We start from the raw sequence: 17,259 nt of genomic DNA on the forward strand, positions 1-17,259 counted from the left end.
ACATGTATATGAATATGTATGTACACACACACATATATAATAATAATTGGGGGATCATAAAATATAATGGAGGTCCCAACAAGCGATGTGGGATTATTTACTGGGGATCCTGCAAAAACTGCTCAACAATATAAAGATGTGAATAACATGTAATTAATAATCTGTCATGCAATAGAAAGGTGCATGCAGAATTTAATACACAGCCTGCCGTGTAACACAATGCTGCATATACAAAATATTTTGGGGTCATCCATGGATTACGAGGCTTTATTTAACTGGGAACAGTTTGGTACCAACCCTGTATTCCTCGGAAGCAGGGTAGTAGACAAGCTTAAGAGAATAGTGAATTTTACATGTGTATTTCTACATTCAGTTCATCAATCAGTAGATATTAGCAATGGAAAATGTTTGTATACAAGAAGTACAAAGCATTTCAAACTATTGACTCACCAACAAAAAGGTTCAGTATACATGTTGATCAGGCGTTCCTTTCTTTTCATCACGTTTTCCATGTTGTGAGCAGTGTGCTATCACCTTACTTGCTACTCTGGCACCTTGTTCGTGATTTAATTTGCATAAATAATGTCCAATTAAAATGATTTCATTATTTTCTGAGATACTAGATGTTCCTCTTCTCCTTTTTTAAGCCTACTTTGTCACGAGATGGCCCTTAGATCTGCCTTTTAAGGAGTTGTACCCATTAAAGGGTGTGCCGGGGGTCTGTCCATGGACTCGCGGAGATGCCCCTCGCACAGATCTATCCACTTTTGGTGAGAAGCGATGCCCAGCAGGCCCTGTCCATTTTCCATCTGAATAATGCAGATCCCATCTTCTTCAAAGGCCCCAGGAGATATCAGATGCCATATATGAGTCCGTAAAAGGCCTGGTTATAAGGAGACGGCTAACATGCCATGGTCAAAGGCGGCTAGAGAGATGAGCTACGGTACCCACCACTTTCCATCCACCAGGCTCTAGAATAGAAGATCCCCAGTCATACAGGGTGTGAGGAGAGGGGAAACTATAATACACAAAGAAAACTATGAGTCTAATAGCATTAAAGACCTACAATGGTGTGATGGTAATGCTAGGTGAGGTGAAAATGTGAGTTCATATGTGTATGAATATGGTTCCCATCATCCACATGACGTGGTTTGCTTCATCATCTGGGAAACCGGGACTTAGTTGAGAACCATCTTCTACTTGAAGATTGTAGATATTGGTCTCATAAATGTCCCAGACCTCTTGGTGGTATTGTGTTTAAATGGTGATGGGAAATGCAGGTACTCTGCTACAGAGTACCACCTGCACTTTTATTTTTCCATTTCAAGCACTGCCTATAGGGCAATTTCATGGCAGGCAGGTTCCCCCGAGAGGCCTGTAGCAGTAGCAGACAAGGTAAAGAGAGGCCCTTCATTACTGCACAAAGAGAGAGGCCCTGCCACTCCTTGGGTAGAGAGAACCCTAGGACTCAACAGGGAAAGGAGAAAACCCGACCCTTGCTTCTAAGGGAGTGAAATACCCCCACCCCCAAACCGCCAGAGACGTACCTCATTGGATCCTTAGGGAGAGAGCCCGTTCCACAACGCTCCGGGGACAGAAATCACCAGTACCCCTCGGAGAGAGACCCCCATTAGCCATCAGGAAGATAGACACTGATATTACTGTGGACGGGAGACCCGTAATATACCCTTGATCGTGAACCCTTTGGCAGAAGGTTCTAGAGAAACAAGAGGCCAAACAACGCCCCATCCCCCTTATTCCCAGTCTGTGGAGTCTTAAAAAAGAGGTTATCAATAAAGGCTGTTGGAAATTGAATCCCACTTCGCCCAGCTCCCTTGTCGCGATCTATATTCTATAATGGTGCTCCAGTACTCCGAGACAGGCCCTTTGTAACCACTGTTAAATGTGTTTTGAGCTCCACCTTCAGGAAAGCTTTAATTGGACTCGCCCTCCTGACCACATCCTACGTAGACGAGCAAACAGTGCCAATGACCACAAACATCAGTGAACACAGGGAGGGAAGGGATGGAAATAAGACTAAACAGCGATGAAGAAGAAAAGGACTCCGCTTAATGAAGATTACCAGTAATTTAAGCAGGCATTCAAACTCTCTTTTTCAAACTGATCCTAGAGGCACAACATGCTCAACACCCTCTGTTGAGTGGATCACTGGCAGTGTGTTTTCTCAAGTACTTTGAGAAGCACTGTTCCTCTATCATCAGGGTGCTGGCCTGGAACTGATTGTACAGTAACATTGGCAAATAACCTGCATATGTTGGTAAAGATTGTTAAGCATATAAAATCAATAAAAACAGATTTTAAACAAAAATCAGGGTGCTGGCCTGGAATACATTTCTCTGAATGTGTTGTTCATTCGTGGTAGTGTCCCACGATCTTTAGACAGTACTAAACAGATAGCAGGAAATCGCGAAAGGAAATAACAAACTAATGGGTGAAAGTAACGGTAAACGGTGTTTACTTAGCAGGCGTTACTTCGCATGCCGTTACTACGCGGACGTTAGTACGCACGCGTTGTTACTTAGAAAACCTTTACTACGCAAGTCGGTACAGCGACTTGCGTTAGGGGGGGAAAGGTGTTGGATTTAAAATCCAACACCTTCCCTAGTATCCGCATAGACTGGAGTTGGAATAGTAAATTATACTATTCCAACATCCAGCACCCCCTACTGTAATTCGTTGTTCCGAATTGCGTAGGAGAGGAATGCGAACTAAAAACGCGGTCGTACTAACGACCGCTTAGTAATGGCATGCGTACTAAACGCATGCGAAGTAACGTCATATATTCGAAAGTAACCTCTGTGTAGAAGCAGACACCCAAACTTCCTAAGTAATCACTTTCTAACTTTATTTCTTACTACACTTGAGCTGTGATTGTATTTGAAACACGTTTGCAGAACCAATCAGACACACCCACCCATATATGTGTTTGCTTATGTAGGAGTGTGCGGTAGTGCACTGTGAAAAAACAGGAAGAATGTAACAAGAGGTTGCCTGTACCTTACTAAATCCACATTACTCTTCAAAGCAAGTCAACTGCATCACACTGACAGGCGGGAAAAGCTTCTGTGATTGCTGTCGGTCTGTGCCTGACAAATTGACGCTGCTTATGGATGGTGGCATTCCTCTGGGTTTTGCTTCCAGTCCTTGACGCTCAAACGTGGGTATTTTTCAGTGGCAATAGGTACCTCACAATTTCTTCAGATGAAAAATTTGGGGCTGAAATCCCCCAACAGGGAACTGCAGGTAGTTGGCTGGAATTTATGAGCTCAATAGGGGCATCGTTTCCATTTGAGGCACTATCAGGCACATGCTTCAATATTGGCTGTTGCGATTCCTTAATTGCAATTTTTAAGGAATAGCAAAAGCCTATGCATGTAGAAATCGCTGGAAAAATAGCGATTTCTAAACATTCCTTAATTGCGACTCCCAAATTGCGAGTCGCAATTAAGGAATACCTCCCCATTCATTCCTATGGGCCAAGAGGCCCAAAGGAATCAATGGGAAGACATTCTCAATTTGTGATTCTCAATTAGAGAATCGCAAATTCAGAATGCATTCTCAAGGGTGCAAGGGTGTCAAGACGACACCCCGTTGCACCCCTGAAATCGATCTGTGCACAAATGTTGCGCACACACAACTCCAAAGGACATGTGTGGGTGCAACCTATGACTTTGAAAAATGCACTTTAGTGCATTTTTCAAAGTTTTCGCTATTTACCATGTGGTATGATTCCACGGTAAATAGTGGGCCCAAATAGCGAAATCGCTATTTTTAAAGGCATCTTGCATTGCGGTTAAGGAATCGCAATTTGCGATTCCTTAAATGCAATCGCAATTTAAGAAATCACAAAAATTTGCGATTTCTTAAATTGCGAGTGGTAAGTTGTTTCATGCATCGCAAAAGCTATTTTTGCGATCGCAAACGGCCGATTTTTGCGATTCGCTCCGCTTGCGATCGCAAAAAGCTTTGATGCATGTGCCTGTATGTTTCTCTGTTGCTGTTTATTTATCCCTACGGTCACTTGGTATTTCACCCATGGAGTCATTACTCTCAGATGCTGTCAACCACATCACACTGATGAGCCGCAAAAACACCACAAGTATCTGACTGCTTAACATCTTTGAGTAAGCGCTGCATTTTGGATGACAAGGTCGCATTTGAAGCCACAATGCCTAGTGATTATGCCATTATTCGCAGCTTTTACGAGGAATCGCTGAAGCAAAAAGAAGGCGTTCTTGATGGCAAATTTGCATACCTGCAGCTTCTCATCGCGGCTTGACTCTGAGTCGCAATCCCTTGATAAAGTGCTGCCTGGGTAGGGGCAGGGATTATGCATGACGTAGATGATCGCAGCAAAAGTGGAGTAGATGTTGTAAGGTAGGTACTGGGACAATGAGTAGCTCTGAAAGGTTCTGGTGATAGGTGGAATCCCTATACACATCATCATTATACAAATACCTGTCTGTTGACTTAACCATTTTCCACACACCGCCTGTTGACTATCCACCTCCAGAAAAAGAGGGGAAGAACAAGACTTTTTCCCAATCATGCACTGTTGTTTTAGATTACTAAAATTGTGTTCTTTTTTATGCTTTTTTTTATGAATTAGAAATGTGTGTAATATTTCTCTAAGGATATGTTTCTTGGAAATAAAGCACTTTCGACTTTGACTCTTTCACAACAGAAATAAAACACGGACTCAAGACTCGAGTGATTGTCAGCAAAACACAATATATTTCTCGCTTTTAGCATTTGCTCACAGTGCAAATAGGAGCTGAAGGAATGGGGGTGGGGGGCGGATCGCTGACTGGCCCAGAGCCCCCATCCCCCATCCGCGCGTTACAGTGCGACAAAGAGCAAGAAACAACGGCAGTGAAAAAATAAGGATCCTTTCACGTTCCTTGACGATACCAAGCATTGTTTTAACCTTAGTATAAGGTACAAAATGATTCAAAGAAATAATAAAAACAACCACAAAATATATTATTACATCTGGAGCGCGTTTAAAGTTATTATCTTTGTACAAAAACTCTTTCAGAAAAATAGCTCCCCCACCCTCCCGCGTTGGCTTTCTGTCCAAACCTGTATGATTCCTGTTTACACAATTTTTATGACAAAAATGCCACCTGTTGTCTCACATGCAGACGGAAAACTGGACAGTAAGACCTTTTGGCAGCGAAGAGCTTAAGAAGCTGACCACAGTTGTGTAAATAAAAATAAGTTGTTAACTGTCATGCAGTGCATGCACCTATTGGGGGAGGGGGGAGTAGCCGGGTTGGGGAGGGGGGGGGGGTTATACCACTGGATTTCCCTCCCTCTGGAAAACCACAAACAGTCTTGCACTAGAAACGTATTTCACGAAAACAACGCGGGCTGTGCTGAGGCCTAGAACGCAGGCCCCTGAAGGGGCAGCCCTTAGGTGGCGCCAAACCCTGCCACAGCGTGGGTACCTGCAAAAGGCGGCATATATACACCCTACAGAGCAGGGTGGTCTGAGTCCTGAGTGCTTCAGACAGGAGGCGCAGGGCCGGCTAGAAAGAACAGTTCACTCAGCATAAAAACTCTGTACGGGGGCCAGCTGGCCCAGCAGCTCTCGAGGTACCTGTACATTCATAGCTTCGAAGGAGACCCCGGCATATTGACGATTTTATCAAATATAAATATTTATACACACTTGGTATTAAAAGAACCATAAATGCGCAAATTGGCAATATCATTCACCCCATTTCCGAAAAATGGCGTCGCTTATCTTTGTACCATTTCAACATAAGGATACATTCAGGAGTTGAGGATTGGGGACATTTGGTGCAGCCATGTTTGAGCTCCAGTCGAGCAAACCTCCGCCCCGAGTATGGGGATTCCTGCTTTTGGGACGCAGCCCTTATTCGGATCACGCCGAAGCCAATATTCTACAAGTGCTTCGGACTGAAAACCACCTTTGGATCCAACTATATTTGCCCCTGGAAGTATTTTGAGTAGCATGGGATCTGTGTCTGGATGTTATATTTGGCATACAATACAATGCAGTCTTGAGATATACCATTCACTCAGACTTCTACATGTGGTTCATTATGTCACCTGAACTCCTAGATGGCATTGTAGGAGCATTATTGATTCTTGGTTACCCAGTTCTATTCTGTGTGTGTGTGTGTGTGTGTGTGTGTGTGTGTGTGTGTGTGTATATATATATATATATATATATATATGTGTGTGTGTGTATATGTGTATATATATATATATATGTATATACACACACACGTATATATATATATATATATAGCATTTAGCTGGTCATTGCATCCCTCCTTATTCCCTCAACAGATTTCATAAAGAGCTTATCACATCATCATGTTTGTTTAAAAAAAAAGATCTAATCTAAAACGGGTATTTAAGATGTTAAATGAATATAGTACAGTTAAATAGTACCCAAGAGCCAATGTGGCCCTTATAATTCTTTCTATTGGTAAAGTAATTGTAAAAGACAATGCATGAAGCAGTTAACAATGTTTTTCTGATGTCAGGTTTGCTGTAATGTAATAAACTGCAATATGACTTTTGCACTGTAGTAATCAATGTGTGATGGTGTGTTTATAAGTAGTTGCTCTAAATGACATATTATTGGGCCACGTTTATTTATTTTTTAATGACATCAAATGTATGTGTGTGTGTTTGTGTGCAGATGCATACAGCGTAACATACTCTTTATTTCCACTGCTGAGTGTGAGGAGAGGTTTACGGAAGGCAAAGCTTCAAGGGGGTGTTAATGCCCCTCCCCATCCTAAAGAACTGGTAGGAAATAGCAGTTTATACTCTATGCATCTGCATATATGGTTTATGCAACATAGGTTTTCTATTTGTATTGAAAAGGTATTTAACAGATCTAGAATGCTAGGGATTACATTTGTGCAGTTAGGAAAAATCACGTGACTATTAGTAAAGTTATTTCCCTGTGTAAAATCCTTGCAACTTACAGTCTGAGGCAGTGAACATTGTTCTTCTTATGTTTTGTTGCTGTATTACGGCAATAATACATAATTTGACCTGTGCATTATAATAATAAATGGGTGAATGTGCATTTATTAGTACAGTTGCTCTAAGTGACTGGTTATTGGGCCACATTCATTTTCACTAGCATAGCATAAACATTGGTATGGCATGCCAGTGAAAAGACCTAATGAAACATAGCATGTGTAGCAAATTTAGTATTAAACGTGTATTCAGAATTTTAGCACTGTGCTGGAGTTCTGGTTGTACTTCGATGCTGTGTTTATAACTAATGTACATGAAAGGACGTCATGGCATAAACCATGCATGCAGATGTGTAGAAGGCCATGTGCTATTTATTACCACGTCAGCAGACAGGTAATAATAGCACCTTAGGTGAGCAATGGCCCCTTCCCACACTCAACAATGATAATAAATAGCATATAACACGCGGCACATATATTGTATCAGCAGCGGTCCGTGGAGGGAGTTCCGTGGGGCGGAAAGGCGGGGCGGGGGATACTAAACACCGGAATATGGATAATTGGAGATAAGTAAACAATTAAATAAATAAAACTAATTTCGTAGCACGCGCTGCACCGTATTTTGTGATGCAGGGCGCACTACGAAATTTGTTTTATTTATTTAATTGTTTACTTACCTCCAATTATCCATGTTCCGGTGTTTAGTACCCCCCACCCTGCCCCTCCCCCGCCTTTCCGCCCCACGGAACTCCCTCCACGGACCGCTGCTGTATTGTATTGTATTGTATTTGCATTTATGTAGCGCTTACTACACCTGACGAGGCACTGAAGCGCTTTTTCGGCGAGTAGCACGCTACTCTGGAACCCAAACAGGATTAGTGGTAATTAGTATGGGGAAATATGCAATTAATTTGAGAGGTGGACATGTTAGTCTGTTATTTGGATTGAAAAGGATAGTGGAGGGATAGAGGAGAGAAGGGTCTCAAATCTTTTTTTTAGTTCATAGCAGTAGGAGGGGGTTTGGGGTGAGTAAGTGGAGGGGGAAGAGTCGGAGCTAAGGGTTTAGAAAGATATCTATATGTAAAGTACAGTGCATATATGCAGAGTGTTATATGCAATGTATTAATATTGTTGAGTATAGGGATGGGCTATGACTCATGAAAGGGTGGAGCACCTGCATGGAGGTCAAGATTCCTCTCCCACAATAAGGGTAATAAATAGTTTATCATACTAGCCGAATCTACAGGTCATGCAGTTTTTTTTCATGAGTAGAATTATAAACAAACGTATTCCAACCTCACCCTTGCGCAATGGGTGAAATCAATGCTGTGAGATTCAGTCTCAATAACCAGATCTCAGGAGTATGAGCCGCATAATTTCCGCCTGGAAAGAGATGGTAAGATGAAATGTGTGAGGCTGCAAGGGAGGGATTTATCAGGTTAAGTGGTACTGAGGTATTGAGCGGAGTTTTACCTTTGTGCTGCATTTTTATTAAATGTGTTATTATTTGTGTACTTGCTTAAACTAATACGATTTAGTAGGCCAGCTTCAATTTCACTGGCATGCTATATATTTTATAACAACGCGAGTTGTGATAACTGCAGACATAATGATACATACACAGGTTTAGTACATTTTACATGTAATAGAACTTGCTGAAAGTACAACTGGGTGATACCTTAACATACTGGCAAGTGCAGTGAGTTCGTGGCCGCTGTGCAAAACTCTCTTTAGCATGCCGATGTCAGGCTAATGTCCTGCAGTGCCGGCTGAGCTCCCTAGCCTTCTGGGATTGATAAAAGGCGCACCGCCGACCAGAAGCATTTGTATTGCCGCACCAAGCCAGGAGACTTTGATCGTAAATGCGATGTATTTATTAGCATGCTAGTGAATGGCTCTTATTAACGGTACACTACTGATCGTAGGTAGGAGGTCATCGTCAGAAACGCATGTTCTAACTCAACTAAAATCTTCCCTTTTTAAACAAGTATGTTCTTTTGAGGATATCTACCGTGTTTATTTATTAAGGGTTTTGCATAGCTATATTTTTGCCGATGCATGTTGATCAAAAGGTGTTACATATGCACGGATATATATATATATATATATATATATATATATATATATATATATATATATATATATATATGTATATATATGTATATATATAAATATATATATACACATAAATATATATATACATATGTATATACATACATACATATATATATATTTACATATATATATTTATATATATATATATATATATATAGAGAGAGAGAGAGAGAGCGAGAGAGGGGCAGCCAGCAAAAAAAAAAAGTGAAAGGTTTCAAAACATATCACCTTGTAAAACGGGCCTTAATATTGCCATTAGTTGTCGGACATCATATAAAAAGTGAGCATTTCTGCTGCTATTTTTTTTTTTGCATTTGACTATTATAATTATGTTATTGCACAATCGGTGGTTTCAAAACCCACAATTCCATGAAATACAATATTTTAGAATTACTTTTTTCAACCACTGGGAAGCCTAAAAAAATTGCGTTTTTAAAATGTAATGTAATTATGGGGTAACTTCTGCCATGGTCTTAGAATGCCATCTTGGATTCTGGTGACAATTACAAAGCACTTTTGTCTTGGCCCTCGTGATTTACTGCCGTTTCACTAGAAGCTGCTGAAAGATTAGACCACTGTGCACAGTTACTTGTGCACTATGTTCCCCATATCGCTCAGAAACAGTGGAGACGATGGGACTGGCCTGTGGCGCTCACATTTCCCTGATCGATTCGACCGGAGAGGTTTTAAAGATTATTGAGTGTATATGTAGAATCTTTTTAAATGTGATGTATGCACTTTTATGGTATTTTTACAGAAATAAAGTTTTCTGACTGACTGACTGACTGACCGGAAGCATCTGCTATGGGCAAGTGATAGATAATGTCTGATTTAGGGCAGAAATATCGCTGGAGGCCTCGCCTTGACATCAATAGTGGGGTGATGTGCACGTCTGCTTGTGGATCCCCATTGGTGCATTAGGTAACCCCTGGAATCGTTAGGAAGACAGAGGTGTAGTCTGAGCTGATCCTCACTCTGTAAACAAGCTCTGTCATGACAGGGGCATTGCCCCCACAGACAGCAGCTCACGAAACCCCTTCTCTTACAAGCAAACACCTACAGCTGCACACTCAAGTACGTCCTCAAAGTCTGCAGTTTGTACAAGAAAGAGGGGTTTTGTTTTTAATCATCACAGGGAATGATTCAAGTGTTTTCTTTTTCTCTCCCTGACGAACAGAGGTTCAACGTTAATTAAAACAGAAATGTGTGTGGGGACTTGGCAGGGAGGACGCGCCTTGCCTTTAATAGGCACTGGTAGTTGGGTGGGAGAGGGAGTGAAGAGACAGAAGGGAGTACCGCAGAGAGATGGAGTGGAGGGGAGTAGAGTAGGAGGACAGCGAGAGCGGGGAAGGCGGTTTGTTGAGATGGGGCTTCACATACAACCAGCAATAAGGTTCGAAGCATTTGCATTTCTTTAAGAAACAATACAACATGTGGAAGGCCACCTTCAGGAGTGGCAGCGAGGTTCTCTGTGGCAAGGGCCATCCACTCCCCTTGAGTCCGGCACCACCAAATGCAGACCGCAGGAGTTGAGCTAGCAGTCTCCACATGTGCTGGTCAGAGAGACAGCCAATGGCCCAGGGAGAGGGCTGGAGACCATAGCCCTACATGTCCACCTCCCTGTGACCACGGCGGCATCAACATGGACACAAAGTCTCAGGCGACGAGGCACTTCCCCTTGTTTAGTTCATGGTAGGTTCCTTCCCATCCCACTGGGGCTGTGCGCCCAGGATCTCAAGCACATGTGGTGACCACAGTGGGCAGCGGCACAGTGGGCGAGCTAGAACCCTTTTCACCTTTCTTGTCCTTCTGCTTCAGGTGTATCTTGGCGTGCCTCTTGCGCTCATCACTGCGTGCAAACTTGCGCCCACAGAACTCACAGGAAAAGGGTTTCTCGCCAGTGTGGGTGCGGATATGGGTGGTGAGGTGGTCGCTGCGGCTGAAGCTACGCATGCAGATGCGGCACTGGAAGGGCTTGTGGCCAGTGTGAATGCGCAGGTGTCGGGTCAGCTCATCTGATCTGGAGAAGCGGCGATCGCAGCCTTCGGCAGGGCATGCATGTGGCCTCTCATGCACTGGTGTCTTGCTGGGCCGGTTAGGGTACTTACGAGGTCGGATGGGTTTGAGGGTCAACGGCTGGTGCTGGAGACTCCCAAAGCTAGGGTGAATCTGCTTGTCCTTGAAGGCCTTGATGGTCTCCAAAGGGGTGATTGGCGGAGGGTTCACCCGGATGGGGTCCAGGCTTTGGAAGGGCTTATGCTCGGTGATGGAGCCCATCTCGCTGCTGTGGTGGTAGAGGTTATAGTCTGGAATCATTGGGAAGATGTTGGAGTCGATGGCTTGTTTGCTTGTCTGGTAGTCCTGAGGAGAGTATGGAAGGGAAGTGGTGGTCTGAGGGTTGTGGAAGGAAACTGGCTCCTGGTAGAGGTCACTGCAGTTGGAGTAAGGAGGTAGTCCATGATACATTTGGTCGAGGTCACCCTGGGCCTGCACCATGCTGGCCGTGCTGGTCTGCGTGGTGATGGTACTTGAAGCAGGCGGCACCCCCAGGATGCCAGCACTCATCAGGCTGATGATGTTGTCCTGGCACCAGTTGGAAGGCGAGTCAAAAGCAAATTTGCCCAGGTACGTAACCGTCTTGCTTCCAGGGGCGGGCTGGTAGGTGGTGGAGTAAGAAATTTCCTGGCCGCTCTTCTCGTTCGCCAAGCCCATCTCCATGGAATTATCTGGAAGAAGAGGAAGGGTTTGAGTAACACAGCATCAGAGCACTGCAAGGGGAAGGGGGGCAAGAGCTACTTCCTGAACCGGGTCCAACACAATCTAATTGTGTCTCGGGAGAAGAACGCAGGGATCTGACTAGCAGATGGCATGGGTCTCGAGATGGTTGCAGGCGCCATCTGGGACACCATCTCTGGGCGATGGAAGTCCCCGCAGGGATCGGCCTGAGGCCACGTAAGAGATTCTATTTGTCATTATTACTACAAGATTTTGATAGCGAGGGTTAACATTGAAAGCCACCGCCACTCAAACAAGCCTCCCACCTGCTTACCATGAAGTCTGCGAGCAGACACCTCACACTTACACGGCTACACCTCCTGACAACAGCTTGTACTAATCACCCCGTCTTCTTGTCATTTCTGCAACCTTCAAATTCGAAAGCACCTAAAAGACTGCTAGCCGCTATCAGCGCTTCATTAAAAACGTGGGGTGCAGATTTACCACTTACTAATTTGTGGATTCTGCACAACTTTTCTCAAAATCCTAGAACTGTGTTAAACAATTCTGCGCACTCCTTTAAACCGAACACAAGCAGAATGTGCGCAGCAGGTTTTTACATTTTGAATATTCAAACTGTGGTATTGCTGAACTTGTTGTTATGAACGCCCCTCTGTTTTCTGCTGAAAACGAATGCCTTCTGTGTGTTTTCTTTTTGTTAAATCACTGGCACGGACATGTTTTGTGCACGATAAAAAAACACTCAATGGCAGCGATATACATTCTGCATTAAATACTTCCGACCGGGCTAACTGTTCTGCTGTTTTAGGGGTACAACATTGCCAATTTTGTTTGTCAGCTCGAACGTCGTATTTTTTAAATTCTATTCTGTGCAATGGAAATGAGAGGCCATGGCAGCCAAAGATTACAGTGGTGTCTTAAAAGGCCTGTAGACATGAAAGAAAAATTAAAAAGGGGAGAAGCGCTGTTTGTGGGCTTGGGTAGAGATGGAATTTGGGGTGTAGATTCTGATTGGGGGTATTATTCTTTGTCTATTCCTCTAGTTCCGGTCTCGGGTAAATCTCAGCCTGCACGTGCAAGCTGTGCTCCCAAACGAGTAACTGGGGTACGAATCTGGGCAGCCCCTAGGTCCAGCAAAGAACCGGTTGTCCTATAGGCAGTGCTTTAAATGGGCCGGTACTGTCCGGTACGGAGTACCGGCACTTTTTTATTTTGGGAGGGAGAGTACCGGCACTTCTCAAGAGAAATGCTATACTTTTAATTGGAGAGTACCGGCACTTCTCGGAAACAAGCAGGTACTCTGCTACAGAGTACCACCTGCACTTTTATTTTTCCATTTCAAGCACTGCCTATAGGGCAATTTCATGGCAGGCAGGTTCCCCCGAGAGGCCTGTAGCAGTAGCAGACAAGGTAAAGAGAGGCCCTTCATTACTGCACAAAGAGAGAGGCCCTGCCACTCCTTGGGTAGAGAGAACCCTAGGACTCAACAGGGAAAGGAGAAAACCCGACCCTTGCTTCTAAGGGAGTGAAATACCCCCACCCCCAAACCGCCAGAGACGTACCTCATTGGATCCTTAGGGAGAGAGCCCGTTCCACAACGCTCCGGGGACAGAAATCGCCAGTACCCCTCGGAGAGAGACCCCCATTAGCCATCAGGAAGATAGACACTGATATTACTGTGGACGGGAGACCCGTAATATACCCTTGATCGTGAAACCTTAGGTGTCCATCGGGGAGAGAGACTCCTAGCGCTCCTCGGTATTCTCCAAGAAGAACCCACCGCCCTCGACCCTGGAGAGCCCGGGCAGAGGCCCCCGCAGTACACTCATCTGGTGGCCAGAGCGCATCTGAGCTCCTCTTGAAGGCACCACACCCCCGTACTCCCGAGGGAGGGAGCGTCACAGTTTCCCGCTGGCAGAGAACTCGCACCCCACAGAGACCGAACAACCAGAAATCACCTGGAAGTGAAACCCTGACCCCGTTGAGGAGGAGTGAGTCCCTTTAATAACTGGCCGAACGGAAAGGCCCGGCGTACTCGCAAAGGAGGGGGAGCTGCGGCGATAGAGGCACATAGGAGAAGGCACCCCGTTCGGGGAGCCAGAGCCACCGAGAGGGGCTCTCGGTACTGGAAAGTTTATCCATTTGCCCCTATCAGGGAGTAGGTCCCACAGTGCCCGTCTAGTTCTCCTCCGAGCCCACAGACCTGGGTGTACTCATCCCCAAAGATGGAGACCGCCTCATCACTCGCAGAGAGAGACCACTGAGCACTTACGGAGCAAGACCATCGATTACTCCTCAAGAAAGACACCCCCTTACTAAAGAGGGAGCCCTGGAGAGCGTGAACCCTCCCCAGCACAGACGCACCTTTGTGCTCCTCTTTAGGATATGGCTCTCGGTACAGCCAGCGGGGTAAAACGCCCCAGTGCACCCGAGGGAGGGGTCACACTATACCCCGGGAAGAGGGTGCATGTTCAGGACTCCTCGGAGAGTGGCCGGCCTCCCTGGAGAGAGAGCTCTCGGTGCTCCTCGGCTAGAGGCCCCTGCTTGGGCCATGAGAGGCAAACACCATCCCGGACGGAGAGAGTGCTCTTAGGCTAGAGGCCCCTGCTTGGACCACGAGAGGCGCACACCATTCCGGAGAGAGTGCTCTTAAGCTGGAGGCTCCTGGTTGAGCCACGAGAGGCACACAGCGTTCCGGAGAGAGTGCTCTTGGGTTAGAGGCCCCTGCTTGGGCCACGAGAGGCACACACCATCCCGGACGGAGAGAGTGCTCTTAGGCTAGAGGCCCCTGCTTGGACCACGAGAGGCGCACACCATTCCGGAGAGAGTGCTCTTAAGCTGGAGGCTCCTGGTTGAGCCACGAGAGGCACACAGCGTTCCGGAGAGAGTGCTCTTGGGTTAGAGGCCCCTGCTTGGGCCACGAGAGGCACACACCATCCCGGACGGAGAGAGTGCTCTTAGGCTAGAGGCCCCTGCTTGGACCACGAGAGGCGCACACCATTCCGGAGAGAGTGCTCTTAAGCTGGAGGCTCCTGGTTGAGCCACGAGAGGCACACAGCGTTCCGGAGAGAGTGCTCTTGGGTTAGAGGCCCCTGCTTGGGCCACGAGAGGCACACACCATCCCGGACGGAGAGAGTGCTCTTAGGCTAGAGGCCCCTGCTTGAATCACGAGAGGCACACACCATCCTGGAGAGAGTGCTCTTAGGCTAGAGGCCCCTGCTTGAGCCACGAGAGGCACACACCATTCCGGAGAGAGTGCTCTTAGGCTAGAGGCCCCTGCTTGGGCCACGAGAGGCGCACACCATTCCGGAGAGAGTGCTCTTAAGCTAGAGGCTCCTGGTTGAGCCACGAGAGGCACACAGCGTTCCGGAGAGAGTGCTCTTCGGTTAGAGGCCCCTGCTTGGGCCACGAGAGGCACACACCATCCCGGACGGAGAGAGTGCTCTTAGGCTAGAGGCCCCTGCTTGAATCACGAGAGGCACACACCATCCTGGAGAGAGTGCTCTTAGGCTAGAGGCCCCTGCTTGAGCCACGAGAGGCACACACCATTCCGGAGAGAGTGCTCTTAGGCTAGAGGCCCCTGCTTGGGCCACGAGAGGCGCACACCATCCCGGACGGAGAGAGTGCTCTTAGGCTAGAGGCCCCTGGTTGAGCCACACACCATCCCGGAGAGAGTGCCCTTAGGCTAGAGGCCCCTGCTTGGGCCACGAGAAGCGCACACCCTGCCGCGCGCACTGAGCGCGGGTGGCCTTGGCACCCCTGGCGCTGAGTGGCTGCAGCTCCTGCGCACTTTAAATTACAGGTCGGTGCCACCGAGCACAGTCTCAGCTGGGGCAGCGTCGACGCCAACCGCCGAGAGGGGCGGATGGAGGCACCCTGGTGTGAAGGCGTGAACTTTAAGCTCGACTAAGGCGACCCCTCAGTACCTCAGGCAAACACTCGGTGACCCCGCTCATCTGCACATCCACTGCACAAAAATATCACTTACCGGCTCTCCCCGCCCCATTTCATTAATCTAACTATCCTTCACTCCCTCGATCTCCTCACCTACCCCCATCTTGGCTGATCTCCCCATTCCCAAGGGCGCTCCCCTCCCTCCCCAGTTCCCCAGAGGGCTCACCTGCAGGCATGTGGGAGTAGGGCCCCTCGGCGCTGCTGCTGAAGATGTTCATGGAGCCGGGCAGATCATCGTCGGTGTAGATCGTCTCCGGCAGCTGGTTCAGGAGGCTGCTCATGGTCACCGGGAGCTTCTCCAGCAGCTTCCCCGTCATAGCCCCGCTGCACGAGCCTCGCCCGGGGAGAAACCTATATCAGCCGGCGCCAGCCACCGCCCGTGGTCCGACAGCTGAGCCCGCAGGGGCGGCAGACTCAAGGCACACGAGTCCAGAACCAGGACTGACGAGTCCGGAACCAGAGATTGGAACCAGGCCTGACAAGTCCAGTGTCAACGCCAACAAATTCAAAGCCAGTGCTGTATCCAGGGTAACAAGTTCAGAGCCAGGGGCAACAGGTGCGGATCCAGGACCAGCAGTGCCGGGCACAACGAGCCCACGGCCAGGAGCGGCAGATAAAGCTCAGGTCCGCGCAGTAAGGACTAACAAAAGTACAACCCCACGACCTGCCGATACTGCCGCAACTAGTTCTGTCCCAGGGCTCCCCTCTCCAGAGACAAGAAGTCCAGAAGTGGGGCCTGCGGAGGCGAGCGCGCAAGATGCCTACGAATTAAGTCCAGAGCCGACATAAAACGCTGTAAAGCGGCAGACAGGAAGCGCTGGTAATGCCTCCAGGTCCTGGGGGGTCCATGTTCGGTGCACTGCTCGCCCCTCGACGTTCAGGGTGGTATCCGCACTCCCAGCGGTGGCGGTGGGCTCCTCGGGTGCGCGTTTGCTGAGCAGTGCCCACGGGGTGGTGATGGTGCCCGTCGTCCCGACGACTGGTTGTGGGTTGACAGGGGGTGGCAGGGCGGCTCTCAGTGCTGGTCATTAGTATTGCAGCTGGTACCGTGAATCTCTTCCAATCATTTTACCCAGGAAAAAGGAGGTCCTTTGCTTTGGGCTGGGGTCGCCTTGCGCATTTTTGTGCGGAGGACCATGTGCACAAAAGGTCCATGTGCTGCCACTAGGGTGGGTGGGGTGGTTTTCCCAGGTCGGGCGTCACTGGGGCTTCCCTATGTGGTGGTCGCTGTATTTGGGTGCTGTCCCCATGATGTGTGCGGGGGGGAGACAGCGTACACTCAGCATTGTACTTTGCAGAGTGCACTATGCCCTGTCTTGATGGGGTTGTGCTCGGCTGTGGTCCCCTTTCCCCCTTGGGTGAGGTTATGCACTCCTCTGGGTGTTGCTGGGCGGTCCCCGTGTTCTCCCCCAGGCAGGTGGTACAGCTCTCTGTGCAGCGCAGCGCTCTCTCGCCACTCACAGGG

General features: G+C 47.5%; 1 protein-coding gene across 1 annotated transcript; it reads right to left on the reverse strand.

Moving 5' to 3' along the window:
- Positions 1-9,420: 9,420 nt before the first annotated feature.
- Positions 9,421-16,242, reverse strand: EGR3 (early growth response 3). Its single transcript, XM_085634011.1, has 2 exons — positions 15,961-16,242; positions 9,421-11,830 (listed from the first exon to the last, which is right to left on the reverse strand). Exons 1-2 carry the CDS (start codon positions 16,109-16,111, stop codon positions 10,839-10,841), a joined length of 1,143 nt encoding a protein of 380 aa, XP_085490137.1. The 5' UTR covers positions 16,112-16,242; the 3' UTR covers positions 9,421-10,838.
- Between the last annotated feature and the right edge of the window lie 1,017 nt (positions 16,243-17,259).

Source organism: Triturus cristatus, chromosome 11 (genome assembly GCF_964204655.1).
Source record: "Triturus cristatus chromosome 11, aTriCri1.1, whole genome shotgun sequence".
NCBI classification, from domain to species: Eukaryota; Metazoa; Chordata; class Amphibia; order Caudata; family Salamandridae; genus Triturus; species Triturus cristatus.

Excerpts from the sequence above, each read along its gene's own strand:
- EGR3 (XM_085634011.1), bottom strand. The coding sequence starts at position 16,111 with ATGACGGGGAAGCTGCTGGAGAAGCTCCCGGTGACCATGAGCAGCCTC. Across the intron at positions 11,831-15,960 it reads CTACTCCCACATGCCTGCAG|ATAATTCCATGGAGATGGGC; the intron begins GTGAGCCCTCTG and ends CTCTTCTTCCAG.